General features: G+C 41.2%; 1 protein-coding gene across 4 annotated transcripts in view; it reads left to right on the top strand.

Moving 5' to 3' along the window:
• DAPK1 (death associated protein kinase 1) overlaps positions 1–6161 on the top strand; it is a 157476-nt gene extending 151315 nt beyond the window's left edge. For all 4 annotated transcript variants that reach the window (XM_053292217.1, XM_053292215.1, XM_053292214.1 and 1 more), the window contains 2 exons: positions 2033–2221; positions 3777–6161. In XM_053292217.1, the coding sequence (XP_053148192.1) occupies positions 2033–2221; positions 3777–5009 (1422 nt within the window). In that variant the 3' untranslated portion in view covers positions 5010–6161. The remainder of the gene's footprint in view (positions 1–2032; positions 2222–3776) is intronic.
• The last annotated feature ends 9011 nt before the right edge of the window (positions 6162–15172 follow it).

The raw sequence follows: 15172 nt of genomic DNA, 5'->3' as shown, positions 1-15172 counted from the left end.
GAGAACTTGGAACCTTCTGCTCTTCCCAGAGCGGCTCCATCCCCTAAGGGGAATATTTTACAGTGCTCACACTTCTAGTCTCCCTTTCATATGCAACCAGGGCAGACCCTGCTTAGCTAAGGGGACAAGTCATGCTTGCTACCACAAGACCAGCTCTCCTTTATTATTAATCATTAAAAGGATGAGTGTCATAAAATTAGACTGAAAGGTTAATTTCTTCATAAAACAAATTCTGGTTAAACAAAACCAGAGCTTCATAAATGAATATGAGATTATTTTGTTCCATGTAAATGAAACATGTTCTACAATGTAGAAATCACTTTTTTGAAAAGCTTTGGCTGTCTTGTACAGCATGTCATCAGAACATTCTGTATATCTATCAATGATAGTGTCTTTTTTAAAAATCATATTTGCATCTGTCATTCCCCAAGAAACTCCTCCAATTTTATCCTTGTAATAACTTTTTTAAATTATGGCTAAGAGAGAGAGAATAGGTTGCTCAAGGCCAGTGAACTTGATGGCTGAGTGTACCTATGAAACCTGGCCCAAGTCCAACTCTAGATGTACTATGGTGCTTTCATCTATTTTACATTTATTGTTGGCATCTTCATTTATGTAGCATTCAGCAGTTTCAGTGGAGAACGTTACTTGCTGTCCATAAATATAGTGCATTGTGTATTACATATACAGAAACATATCTTTCTGTACTATTCAACAATCTGTCCTCTTCTGCACAATTGTAACCTTCTCCCAACATTTAGCAGTGCACTGCCAGATTAAAGGGTATGAAATATTTCTTAATATAAGTCTTTTAACAAATACTTTTTCTCTGCAGTAGTTTATATTTTATTACTTGCTGTCAGGATTTCTACTACGATGATAAATATTTATATACTGCTTTTCAACCAAAGTTCCCAAAGTAGTTTAATAGAAATAAATTAAATAAAATGGCTCCCTGTCCAGAAAGGACTCACAATCTAAAAATGAAACATAGAATGAACACCACCCACAGCCACTGGAGGGATGCTGTGCTGTGGGGTTGGATAGGGCCAGTTGCTCTCCCCCTGCTAAATAAAGAGAATCGCCACTTTTAAAATGTGCCTTTTTGCTCCGTTAGCAAGGGACGAGGGGAAAGATTTATATTAAGTGCTATCTTAAATTCAACCCTATTTCTGATTCCAGTAAGAATTTTTGCCAGAGGCAAGAAGAGAGTGGATCTCCTTTTACAGATGTGATATTAAGTCTTTCTTTCAGAGGCTGACATTCTCAGCAACCCTATGAGAACAGAGTTGGTAAACAAGCTCTGTTCAAGCTTGCCTTGCAGTGTATAGGGAGAGGATGCAGTTTCACTTTTTAATTTGTTGAAATGGTGCTACAACATTGTCTGTTGGTTCCAGATATTGAACTAGACCACCATGCTATACACCTTTTTTCATTTATTTATTTTTTTAAAAGCACCACACACTCACACACACAATTGCTGGTTATGGTTTCATATAAGCCATATAAAACATGTTGCTGTCTCTATAAAAAGCTTGTACCTGGAAGGAAAGGAAAAGAAAAAGGGGGGGGGACTTAACTGGTTCAGCACCAAGGATGATGTTCCATGTCATACCTTTCAGTCATAAAAAAGATCAGCATTGTTGTTCTGCTGTAATAATGTAGAGTTTGTAATGTAGTTTACATAATGCTTGGGGTAGGAATGAATTCAGTACTCTGCATAAGTATGACTTTCTTTTTGTTTCATGCAGTCCTGTATTGCTTTCTAGAATAATCACCTTGAAACAGGAATGCCATAACTAAGTCTTCATCCTCAAGCAAATTAAGAAACAGGCCAGTACTACTAGTGCTACACTGATTGTGGCAATAACTTCAAACTGCTTTAGCATCATTAAGAAAATGATATATATGACCAATTATAATTGATGATATATTCCAGCTAGGAAGTACTTCATTGATAATATTTTCTAAGTTAAAAAAATCAGTTTGTGTCCGGAAATAGAACTAATGTTCACTGTGCTGTTTCTCATAGACTTGCCCACCCATGACTCACTTGTGTGAAAAAATCATTTCCACTCTACCATCCTGGAGAAAAATCAATGGACCCAACCAGCTCATGTCATTGCAACAGTTTGTGTATGATGTGCAAGATCAGCTTAATCCATTAGCAAGTGAAGATGACCTAAGACATATTGCCCAGCAGCTGCACAGTATAGGAGAAGTAAGTGATCTGCATTCATGTAATGTTAACTACATAGTCAGTTCTGCATAAGCTTGAAGCCTTCCAGCAAGGCTCCAAAAAAAATTGCCTTAGCTTGCTAGGTGGCTGTAGCTTATGTTCACCACTAATTCCTCTCTTCCTCAATACTTCTGTGTACTAAAGAATACAGTGTGACGTCAGCATGCACATGGCCTCTGCTGAGGTTGCTGACCATGCAAATGGCTGCCACGCATGCACGGAGGCAATGTATATGCCGGCATTGTGCAAGGGCAGCTGGGGAGAGCGCCGGTAGTGGCGCATGAAAATAGCTGGGAAGAGTGCCACCAATTCAGGAAGTGGCAGTGAGGAGCAGGTATGCACCCGCTCTCCTTCATTTTAAAGAGGCCAGGGATGCGTTTTGAATCATGTGTCAAATCATGATTCGTGCACATTCCTAATGCCAACTGTTATGCCAGTTTGTGATGTCATCCATAAATTTAAAGTTAAAAGTATATGCAGTTGCATACTTTCCCCAATATTTAGGTGTACTAGCAACATTTCACAACGTGCTGTAACTAGCAAATTTGATCAATGTGCTCACTCAAACATTGATTTCTAGGAGATCCTATGGTTCAATAGTGTCTTGAAAGTTTAGTATTAGCCAGACCATTATCTGCAGCATAAACACCTTTTATTAAAGTGCCTTACAATTTTTATCTAAAATGTCCTCAGAATAGTCTGATGAGTAGGGAAGATGCAAAGATAATAAGCTGCCCAAGGTTAAACATCCATGGCTAAACAAGAATTCAAATCTTCTTATATTTGAATTTGAATCTTCTTCAACTCCAGCTCTGTCTACTACACTATCATCTAGCTTTCCCTTCAAACTAGGAAATAACACCAAAGTGCCTTCGTATCAGAAGTTTCTTGAAGTTGAAGCAATCACCATTCCTGTATGTTAAGCTAGGATATTTTCTTTGCATCCACAGAAGATAAAGGATTGGATCCGGGGGGGGGGGGGGGCATTTTCCAGATGTCTTTCCAAAGGCATTTTCCACTCATGGAAGGGCTGTTTTACATCTTATTCTTGAGCCTGTGCTACAAAAGTGAACTAAGTCCTACAGTGCTATTTTTCTTGAGAAAGAATGTGTGCACTTTCATAGAAGATGAGTACTTTTTAATAGAGCTTCCCTATTGCAGCACTGCATAAACTCTTGGGCATGCACCTGCACAAGAATATGTGAAGCCGTGCTTATTTTAATTTCAGTCATAGTTTTAGGATCCAACTCAGTGTGCTTGTCCTAGGGAAATGTTCTCCATACCGTTTCCTTCATTTAAATAATCCAGTGTTGGAAAGCATGAGAAGGACAAAATTGAAGCAGGGCTGCATGCCACAGTTCTGCACAAACACATAATTTGCCATTGGATACAGAATTGGGCCTCCTGATAATCTCTTCTTTTATACAAGTAGTTCTTTTATTATCAACTTGCCATGATTGTCAAGTTGGTAAACTGTGATAGAACATTCCTTTCTATTATATTTGGATCTGACTTGTGACTTTCTTTTACTGAACAGATAAATATCATGCAGAGTGAGACGGTCCAAGATGTTGTTCTGTTGGATCCTCGGTGGCTGTGTTCGAATGTCCTTGGAAAGCTGCTGTCTGTGGAGAACCCCAAAGCCCTCCATCACTACAGAGGTAGATATACAATAGAGGACATCCAGCGTTTGATACCAGATAGTGACATAGAAGAACTTATACAAATCTTGGATGCCATGGACATCTGTGCAAGAGACCTCAGCAGTGGAACAATGATTGATATTCCTGCCTTGATCAAAACTGATAGCCTCCATAGATCTTGGGCTGATGAGGAGGATGAAGTTATGATTTATGGTGGTGTTAGAATTGTTCCCGTGGAACACCTGACTCCACTACCTTGTGGAATTTTTCATAAAGTTCAGGTGAATCTGTGTAGGTGGATTCATCAACAGAGCACAGAGGGAGATGCAGATATACGCTTATGGATAAATGGGTCAAAGATTGTGAACCGTGGAGCTGAGCTTCTTGTGCTGCTTGTTAACAATGGTCAAGGTATTGAGGTCCAAGTTCGAGGACTAGAAACTGAGAAGATCAAATGCTGCTTATTTCTAGACTCTGTGTGCAGTACCATTGATAACTTGATGGCCACAACATTGCCAGGGCTCTTAACAGTCAAACATTACCTTAGCCCTCAGCAGCTGAGGGAACACCATGAACCAGTAATGATCTACCATCCAAGAGATTTTTTCCGGGCACAAAGTCAAAAGGATACTTCATTGACTAATACCATGGGTGGCTATAAAGAAAGCTTTAGCAGTATATTGTGTTTTGGAAGTCTTGATGTCTACTCACAGGGAAGTTTGGGGATGGATATCCATGTATCAGACCTGAATCTGCTTACAAGGAGGAAATTGAGTCGACTTTTGGATCCACCTGATCCCATGGGCAAGGATTGGTGCCTTCTTGCTATGAACCTGGGCCTTCCTGACCTTGTTGCAAAGTATAATATGAACAATGGTTGTCAAAACATTTTTGTCCCAAGCCCATCTCATGCCCTTCTGCAGGAATGGGGAAATGCCCCTGAAAGTACTGTGGGTATCCTAATGTCTAAGCTGAGGGAATTAGGCCGCAGAGATGCAGCTGACTTTTTACTGAAAGCATCCTCTGTGTTTAGAGTCAGCTTAGATGTGAATGGCCAAGAGGCCTATGCTTCAAGCTGTAACAGTGGGACATCTTATAACTCAATTAGCTCAGTTGTCTCCCGGTAAAAACAAATGCCAGAAAGCACATGTTCTTTTGATTGCATATAGTGACGAAGAATTCAGTATGGCAGAGTTTTGTATGTATTTATAAGTTTCTACATTTATGGATCACCATCTTTCCCCAGCTTCACTTTTTAAGTGAACAATCTTCCTACTTTTTAACTGTGAACTATTGCTCTTATTTTAGTTAAGAAAAGGCTGGTGTATTTCTGGTATTTTACAGTCTATTTCTGAGTATACATTGTGCCGCTGATATACTGTCATTTTAACTGGAAGGACTCCGCTTTTCAGTAGCCAACCGTTTTTTAAAATCATTTTTCCTAACAAGATGACTACATGTTGATTTAAAGCTAATTTCATATGCCCTGATTTTTCATTGTGCTTGTTTAATTTTTAAAAAATATTTATAGCAAAACAAACAATGATAGTCTATTTGGATTTTAACACCATGCTTAGAAATGAAAAAGCGAGTGCCTTTTGCAAAAGATTATGTGGATTAAAATCAAGTGATCTTGTTAAAGCTGTAAGACAATGCTACCTCTATTTCACTGTCTGCATGCTGGTTGTTACAAGTGGTGCTTGCCTTTGTGTTTTCCTGAAGTTTTAAGATATTTGGTAACATGAATCTTGTTCTCATGTTGGATACCATGAGGGTACAAACATGTAAGACATTTATCAGTTTTTTAAAATTTCAGTTGAAGTGGAATGAAAACCTAAAAACCCCGTGAACTTGCACCTTCCATTATTTCCACATATCTCAGGAAAAGATTTTACATAGTTGTAGAGCTCACCATGGCACATACACAAGTGTTAGCTAAACAGACTTATTCTGTATTTAACAGTGATCATTTGTGCAGAGCAAATGATTTTTCACTTTCAGATACTGATGTGCTTATTTCTTATACTTGAAGGTTTGTCTTTTCTTTTTTTAAAAAAAGATAGCAAGAATTTCTTGCAGTAAGAGAATTTAAAATTGGTATAAGGGAACAAGACTATTTCTTTTGTCCTGAAAAGCATGTAATTTTAATGGTACAAGATATATTATGTGTATATACGTATATAATGTATGTATATAAATTAATACAGGTTTTCCTTAATCTTTGTTGTAGTAAATTTTAAAGGATTTTTTACAAATAAATTGCTGCCTGTTGCATCTTTTTCATAATTCCTCATTTCATACCTGCACTCATACTGAGCCCTTCTAGTATGCTTACTTCTCTGGGTTTCCAGATTGAACTTCAAGCAGAAGGGGAATTTGTCATGGGTTCCTTTTTTGTCATGTTGCTATTTTCTATCCGCACTAAGGGGCACAATGTTGCCTTTCCCTATCAAGACCTTCTTTTAAAACAAAATTAAATTTTGTTGTCGTGCACTTCCAATTTATTGAACTTGTGTAGAATTTCCTCTCCACCACCTTCTTTTGAGACTCCCATGGAACATCTGATATAGTTTTAAATGTCTTCTGGTCCCCTTGACATTGTTGCTGTTCATTAATTAATCACTTTCTTGAAATCCTGTGAATAATTCCTCTTTTCTCCCACCTGATTATGTGACTTTAACAATTTGGCTGCAATCCTAGGCACACCTTACTGGGAGAAAGCCTCATTGAACAGAGAGGGACTGACTTCTAAATATTGTATTTATTTTATTAGATTTAGAAAGCACCTGATATGAACCATCTCCAGACAGTTTGCATTAAATAAACCACCATTTCTTTTTGCTCTTTAATTTTTTGTTTAATTGCTACTCTTGTGCTATTTTGATTACTGGAACAGGGAGAATTAGGTACGCAGCACAAGATTGTAATAGTCCAAAAATGATGCCTTAAAGGTAAAGTGTGCTGTCAAGTCAATTTCAACTCCTGGCACCCACAGAGCCCTGTGGTTGTCTTTGGTAGAACACCGTAGGGGTTTATCATTGCCTCCTCCCGAGCAGTATGAGATTATGCCTTTCAGCATCTTCCTATATCGCTGCTGCCCAATAAAGTACCAGCGGGGATTCGAACTGGCAACCTTCTGCTTGTTAGTCAAGCATTTCCCTGCTGTGCCATCAGGTGGCTATATCATCTTTATTTCTTGACAGAATGGGATGAAAATTGCAAGAATGGTAGTTGCTTCTGAAAGCATTATACTGTAGCATTGGAATTCAGATCGATGGATATGGAGGCTCTGTAAAGGTAGCTCTTTGAGATCACCCTACCCCATAACTCTGCAGGATGGGATGAAACTTGTATGCATAGTAGAACTTTGCATGCCAAGGCAGGCTTGCATGCCTGGTAGAAGCCTTACAGGAATTTAGTTCCAGTGGTTCTTGTTCGTGGTCCTATTGTCCTCCACAGTTTGGATTTCTGCGCCTGCTTAGACAGGACCTCAGAACCTTCTAGAACTGTCAGCTATATGCTTTTTGGCAGTAGCCCCACCTCCTTAGTGACATATATATAGCACCTCACATATTACCTCGCTCAGTCGTCTTCCAGCCGCCACGATAGCGACTTCAGGAGACCTTCTGCCTCACTTCATGTGAGGAGAACTGTAAACAACAACCAACCAATCCTCCTTACCCTTTCTCTTTAGTTTTCCGTTTATTCTATCTGTCCTCTCATTTTTCAGTCATTCTCATTTTATGTCTTTGTTTAACTCTCCCCACTGCCCGCCGCTACCACCCTGCTCAAGGTTTTTCTTTTCAGAGATCCTGAGTCAGGATGTGGCTGCTGGAGTCTCTCTTAAGAGCTGCCCTACTTGCTCTGGTAAACTCTCCATTTCAGACAGGCACGAGGAGTGCTTAGCGTGCCTTGGAGACCCACCAAACCGACTTCTGCACTATTTGCCAGGGCTTTACTAGACAGGCCCTATGCAAATGTACTTCCTGCCTCTGTGCTTTGCTGTGGGAGAGGGCCTTGCGTGCTGCATCGGCCCTACAAGCCACTCCCACTAGCCAGCTATCCCAGCAGCGCTGCACTAGCTCTTGCTGTGCTCTCAGGAATCCAAGCAGCCGACGCAGAAGGAGTCACAGCCAGTGCCGGTACCAAAGACAGGCCCTGCACTCCCTCTCTTAAACGGGCAGGCGCTGCCAATACCAAAGCGTCCTCCTCAGGGCTTAAGCCTGCTAAACAACAGAAGCCAGTGGACCAAGCTGAAGTGAGGAAGCAACATGGCAAGAGTAAGCATCCCAAGGTTTGGAGAGCGGAAGAGGGAGAACAAGAGGGATTTTACTTGCCTGGACCTCACTAGAGAACCTTCTCAAAATATTGTGCTTATGACAAGCACAGACCACATTATGAATATATGTGGGTAGAACCCAGGTCTGCGGTATATCACCATGGGCACAGTTATTGGGGACCTGAAAAGAGGGACAGGGCTTACCATTACAGTCACAGCCCAAGGGGCCATAGATCCAAATCAAACTGGGAGAAGAGCTGGTCTTGTGGCAACAGGCATGGGTTGTCCCCTTTGGACGGGTCCACCCTGGTTTGCATGTGAATGGTCACTACTTGTGTGAATATAACACTCTTTCTCCCACTCTCCTTTAATAGGGAAAATAAAGAATCCAAATCTGAGACAAAAAAAGACAACCAGCCACAAAGCACAGAGTGCCACCAACTAGTCAAGGATGTGCCAGATACAAAGGCTGATGCCCCATGGGGTTTTTATCTGCCTCAGACTCTGATTATTATGCCATGTCCTGTGTAAATAAGGATGCAGATCAATCTCCTGCTGATTCTCTGGATGCAGATAAGAACCACTCTCCTCTTGAGGATTATAGACCATACTCCGAACAGCTCCAGTGTATGGTGTCAGCCTTGGGCTTAGAGACACAGCAACTGAAATATGAGACTGCAGATCCTGTGTTTGGCCTTATTCAATCTGCTTCTGCAGCACCACTACCCTTACCACTTTTGCCCACTTCAACTTCAAAGAAATTAGAATACCTCTAATTCACCAAAGAGTTCACCAAAGTGATGTGCCCTACCTGTTTTTGCATCTCAAACCTAACTCAATGTTTGGGTTGAGTCTTCTCAGACTCAAAAGTGAAACAGAAGTTATGATCTATCGCCCATCAGTTCCCAATGGCAAAAAGCTAGATTCATTTAGTAAATAGATATATACCATTGCAAGCCTTCAGGTACACCTATCAAGCTATTAGGGGTGTATGGCTAAGTATACCCATTTTCTCTTTAAAAAAACTTGAACCTTTCATCTGACAGCTTCAACCAGACCAAAAGGATGCAGCTATGACTTTTTATCTGTAGGCTTACAGACCACCAAGCAACAACTGCACTCTGCCTGCCACGAGGCAGACTGTGGTTCTAGGGCAATGACGGCAGTAGTGGCACTACCGAGACACACGTGGCCATATCAACAAAGTCCAGCTAAGCAATGCCCTTGGACCCAACACTCTCGACAAAAATCATCCTACCAGCCATTCCACCATCATGATCTCAGAAGGAACAGCCTTACAGTTCCTTTTGCAAGTCAACTACGCCATCACAGAAAATCACTCCTAAGTCCAAGCCAGCCTACAATAAAAAGGTCTGACACAATAACCGGCTCAAGATTCCTCCCTTTCACAGACGCATGATAGGCAATTACTATGGACCAGTGGACTATAATTTGATTGGGATTTGCAATAGAGTTCCATAAATTTCCATCTTTTTTCAGGAACATGTTGTACACTATCTGCCCCGTCCTACAACAGGAAGTTTGGTCCCTTATAAAGAAAGGCACTTTTCAACCAGTGTGTACCAACACAGCCAGGGGCTTTTATTCAAGGTACTTCGAGATCCCGAAACGAGATGAAGGCCTGAGGCCCATTCTGGATTTTCATGGCCTGTACAGTTTTATTTGCTCCCGTCGGTTCCATATGACCACTCTCAACCAGATCTTACAGCTTCTGTTTTCACAATTACTGGTTTGTGGCAATAGACTTTAAAGATGCCTGTTTTAATATACAACTGGCCCCTGATGGCCAGAACCAAAAAGAAGTTGCATCAACGTATCCATCCAACACTGATCCTTCTAGGCGAGCTAGGATTGTGCATGAACTGGGAGAAGTCAACATTGGCTTCCTCAAGGACCATAGAGTTTTTGGGCACCATTCTAGATTCCCAGGAGATTCTTACATCCTTGCTTTCCTTCAGGATAGCAGATATCAGGGCCATGACCCACAAGCTCTTAACATCACACACTCATCCAGCACAGTCCATACAAGAGATGCTGGGGTTTATGGCATCCACTACCAGCATCCTATCGCTAGCACACCTTCAGATGAGGCGGCCACTGCTAACAGGCCATTCGGTGCAGGCTGTGACAGACAATATGACCACGATGTCATATCTGAACCATGAGGGGGGCACACACACTTTCCAGCATTGTCACTCCCTAGCCATCAGTATCTGGATATTGTGCCTCCATCATCAGATATGGCCTTCTGCAATACACATTGCAAGGAAGGGAAATATATGGGCAAACTCGTTAGAGCCTGTTAGAAATTTTTTTTAAGGGACTGCTCCACTTGTATCCCCCAGGTCCAAAATTAGCCCCTCCATGGGATCTCAGGCTGGTTCTCTCTTGCACAAATCATTCAAGCTGATGGCTACATGCCCGCTGAAATACCTGGCCATTAAAACATCATTCCTCTTAGCAATTACCTCTGCCCCTCGAGTATCAGAGTTCAGGGCTCTTAGGGCTGACCTCCCCCCCCCCCCGCCACCTTTCAAATCCTTCCAGCAGAATAAGGTCCCTTTCAGGCTGGACATTCAATACTTACCTAAAGTGGTATCTCAATACTATGTGAGGGGGAGAAAAATAAATCAATAAAAATTGTTTCTCAGATCACCTGCCTTCCGGTCTTCTTTGCCTCACTGTCTTCAGATTAAGAACGCTCTCGGCATACCCAGGATGTGAAACGTGCATTGTCCTTTTATCTTCATCGTACTCAACCATTCAATTAGCCTACACACTTGCTTAGAAGCCACTACCGCCCTCCATTAGAACGCATTCTGCAAGTGCAGTGGCGACTTCTACGGCTTACCTCCATGGAATTCCATGAGATGCTATCTGTCGGGCAGCAACGTGGAAAGGACCCTTGTCCTTCATGTGCCACTATGCTTTGGACACCAGGTCAAGAGCCCATTCACAGTTTGGAGCAGCAATCCTCAACACAGTTCTTCAGTAATGATCGGCAATCAGGGTGGCAACAATGTTTTCAATGCACAGTCTACCTATTTCCCCAAAACTTATGATTCTTCTCTCCTCCTACCTTTTCTTTGGACGAAGTCTATAGCAGTAAAACATACAGCTGAGAAAACATGAATGGGAGTGTGCTTTTATTTTTAAAATTAGTTTACAATCTTCTCTCCCCCTTATTTGTGTATTTAAAAGAAAGAAAGGAGGTAGAAAATTGTAATAGTGATAAAACTGAACTCTCTTTTATAAAGTGCACCGCAAAAGGCAATGACTGGAAGTGGGAAAGGTGCACTTAGGTATGAAAGCGGGAGGGCAACCCTTGGGAGCCAACCCTCTGATCGGACTATGTAGGGAAATGTTCCTGCTCAAATTACACTATGTTCTGGCTACACCATGCCTCATCATGCAATTTGTTACACTGGTATTCTCAAGTTACAATAAAAGAGGTCTGAAAAGAAACTGGTATTTTACAAGAGTAATAAAATTTGCACCCAGGATGAGGATAATATGATATGGATGCTCAGTAAAAGACCCCACAGCAATGGACCGAATCACTGTCTCTGGAAGGGCCCATTGTTAACTCACAAATGGAGTGCAAAGAATGTGAATGTTTGGCTCATGAGTACACAAACCTGTAAGATCATAAAAGCTTGACTTCAGCTGCAACTAAGAGCCAGCGTGGTGTAGTGGTTAGAGTGCTGGAGTAGGACCGGGGAGACCCGAGTTCAAATCCCCATTCAGCCATGATACTAGCTGGGTGACTCTGGGCCAGTCACTTCTCTCTCAGCCTAGCCTATTTCACAGGGTTGTTGTAAGGAGAAACTCAAGTATGTAATACACCGCTCTGGGCTCCTTGGAGGAAGAGCGGGATATAAATGTAATAATAATAATAATACTGTAACTCTAATTCTGAGTGGGCACATGTTGCAAAGTGATGGCTAGGCATTGGGTAGGATGCCTGAATGTGTGAGACATAGCATGTCTCTTACCTGCAATACATGTTTTTCTGCATTACAGAGTGTTAGCTGCATTTTAATGTGTGGGGAAAGCCCTGAAATGTTTAGGGTAAAGGCTCTAATTTACTCCTCAAGGCAGTAGTAAATCTTCTTTTGTGGGGGGGATTAGTTTATGTATGATAGAGCATAGCAGGGAAGACTTAGGGGTACAAACTGCACAAACATGTTTTTGAAAAGTGTTTCTGGCTTTTGCTGAATAATCTTTTTTTTAATGTGTGAAGAGGAAATTGTGTTTAGTGTAAATAGAGTCAATCCTGGCAAAGGTCTATGTTCATTTCCTTTCTGGAAACAATGACTCTGCAAAATTTGGAATTGCACTGATAGTGAAAGGTGTGGTTTGCTTACAGCATCATTTTGTGCAAGTGATGTTAAAAGACAGGAAAGCATGTGAAGTGAATCACAGTCACCAGACAATAGCAGTCAGTTACTCTCTGAAAATGTGTGTTGCATTTATGAATTCAAAAAGTAGTTTGTGCTGCTGCTGATTTGCAACAGTATTTCCCTACTGATAAGATTCTGGTTATTATTTTGGATAATTTACAACTTCCAATTATATTTTATAGTGGATGGCTTTTTTCTGAATTAGTTTTGATTTTATTGCTTGCTTGTATAAATCCATAATCAGATATGGTTGCTTTTATTTGAAATAGCCTGCTATTTATTCTAGGATAAAGTAAAATGCTTTGTTGGATTAAAATTTTTTTTGTTCATATTAAAACTATAGGTTAATATGGATCTTATTAGAAACTCAAAACATATTTTCTTCTGGCAGAATACACTTGTTTTGACAAAGTAGTCTATGAAAATAGAACCTCTTGATATCAAGGGGGCACACATTTTGCTACTGCTAACTATTCTGTCTCTGCTGATCACTATAGCAACCCCTGCCCCCCCCCACAAAAAAACATCCACTTTTTAGAAATAGTCATTAAGATTTTTTCCTTTGAAAACATTAGATGCAGACACATGAAATAAGAGTAGGAGTCAGCAACACTGGCTGTGAGCTGTTTGTGCTGTTGTGAGACTTCATTCCTATGGTTTTAAACTTAAAGCCTGAGGCAAAACATTTTTGCAAAGGATAGCAAGTTGAGCTGTCCTTTGTTTCTCAGTAGAATGACATGGGTGTCTGGGCTTAAACAAAAGACTTCCTACCTATGAATGGGATAGTACATTTTGGCCACTTTAGGCCTCCTTCTTGCAGCAAATAAATCGGTTTTGTTTGATTGAATTATGGGGTTGAATTATTGATTGAATTATCTGTGAGAACCTTATTTAGCAAGAGCCTGTCCTTTTGTTGTGAAAGTCAATTAAGCTTGCCACTTCGGTGAGATATTTCTGTTTGCAATTTAATCAAACATCCCTGATACTTTAGAGAAGGAGATTAGCCTATGCTATTGTCTTTGTGACTTCTCAAGAAGCCTTCTAAAATGAAATCCCAGTAACCTTATTCTTTGTAAGGGGAGAGAATAAATCTCCCTGAAAGCAGAACTGTTTCACAGCTATAAGAGCCCCTTTTCATCTGGCTGCCTTTTGGTTCCAGGTTGCCAACTTCCTCCCTCTGCAAAGGTTTTGGCCCAGCCAGGAACACGTAGGTAGAGGCATTTAATAGGAACATAGTAAACTTAATAGGAACATAGTAAACTGCCTTATACTGAATCAGACTGTCAGTGACGCAGTTTCTGCTGCTTGGAACTGCTGAGGAGAAGAGACTACAGCTGGGGGCTCAATAATAAAGAAGCACCATCCTTTGTAACTGATCTGCTGCTGCTGCTACTCTATGAATATTTATATTCCTGGGCGCCAAATGGCTCACAATCTAAACAGAAATATAAGGTAGACAACAGCAACAGCCATTGGAGGAATTCTGTACTGGGGTGGTTACTGTTTTTGTTATTTATTATTTATTATTATTATTACATTTATATTCCATTCTTCCTCCAAGGAGCCCAGAACGGTGTACTACGTACTTAAGTTTCTCCTCACAACAACCCTGTGAAGTAGGTTAGGCTGAGAGAAAAGTGACTGGCCCAGAGTCACCCAGCAAGCATCATGGCTGAATGGAGATTTGAACTCGGGTCTCCCCGGTCCTAGTCCAGAACTCTAGCCACTACACCACGCTGGCTCTCTGGACAGGGCCAGTTGTTCCCCTCCCCCTGCTTAATATAAAAAGAATCACCATTTTGAAAGGTACCTCTTTGCTCAGTTAGCAGTAGGGATGTGCACGGAACTTAAATGGTCCGGCAAGGCAGCAGCGTACCTCCTTGCTGCCCCGGTGCCTCCTCGGACCAGAAGTTGCTTCAGTGCTGCACACATCGCGCTCGCTCAGATGCACGTTGCGCCGTGCACAGATGCAACAACAACTTTCAGTCACTTCCGGTCTGAGGAGGTACCGGGGCGGCAAAGAGGTATGCTGCCACCCTGCCAGGCCATTTTAAAAGGCAGCGCCAGCAGGGGAAATGTGGTGGGAGGGGTAAGAGATCCTTAAAGAGATCCACCCCACCTTCGAACTGGCAGGCACCAGTTCCATGCACACCACAAGTTAGCAGGGGTTATCCTGGTAGTCATTCTCTTGGGGACTATTTAAATGAGGCTTGCTGCCACTTTAAGAATGAGAAGCCACTACTGAATTTAAATTATTATTGTATTTAATTGTATGTAGGCTACTTTATGTAATACTTTATAAACTACTTTCTGCCTTGGCCTGAAAGACAAAATACCAATAAATTAAATGAATAGACATTAGAGGACAAGGGAATATCAGTTTGTCCTTCCTATTTTTAATTAATCCACTATAGTCCTGTTCAGGCATTACGTACAGACCAAATGTGAGCACATCATCAGCTAATCCCACTGGCATGCCAGCATTCATGCTCTCCGTTCTCTGTGGACAGAAGTAGCTCTCCAGCTAGCCTTTCCACATAACTTAGCCATTATTATTTTTCAGTCTTTCCATTCAGAAAGTTGATGG

The sequence above is a fragment of the Hemicordylus capensis genome, chromosome 2 (assembly GCF_027244095.1).
Source record: "Hemicordylus capensis ecotype Gifberg chromosome 2, rHemCap1.1.pri, whole genome shotgun sequence".
NCBI lineage: Eukaryota > Metazoa > Chordata > Lepidosauria > Squamata > Cordylidae > Hemicordylus > Hemicordylus capensis.
The sequence above is the reverse complement of the archived record's forward strand: the minus strand, read 5'-3'. Positions and strand labels throughout refer to the sequence as shown.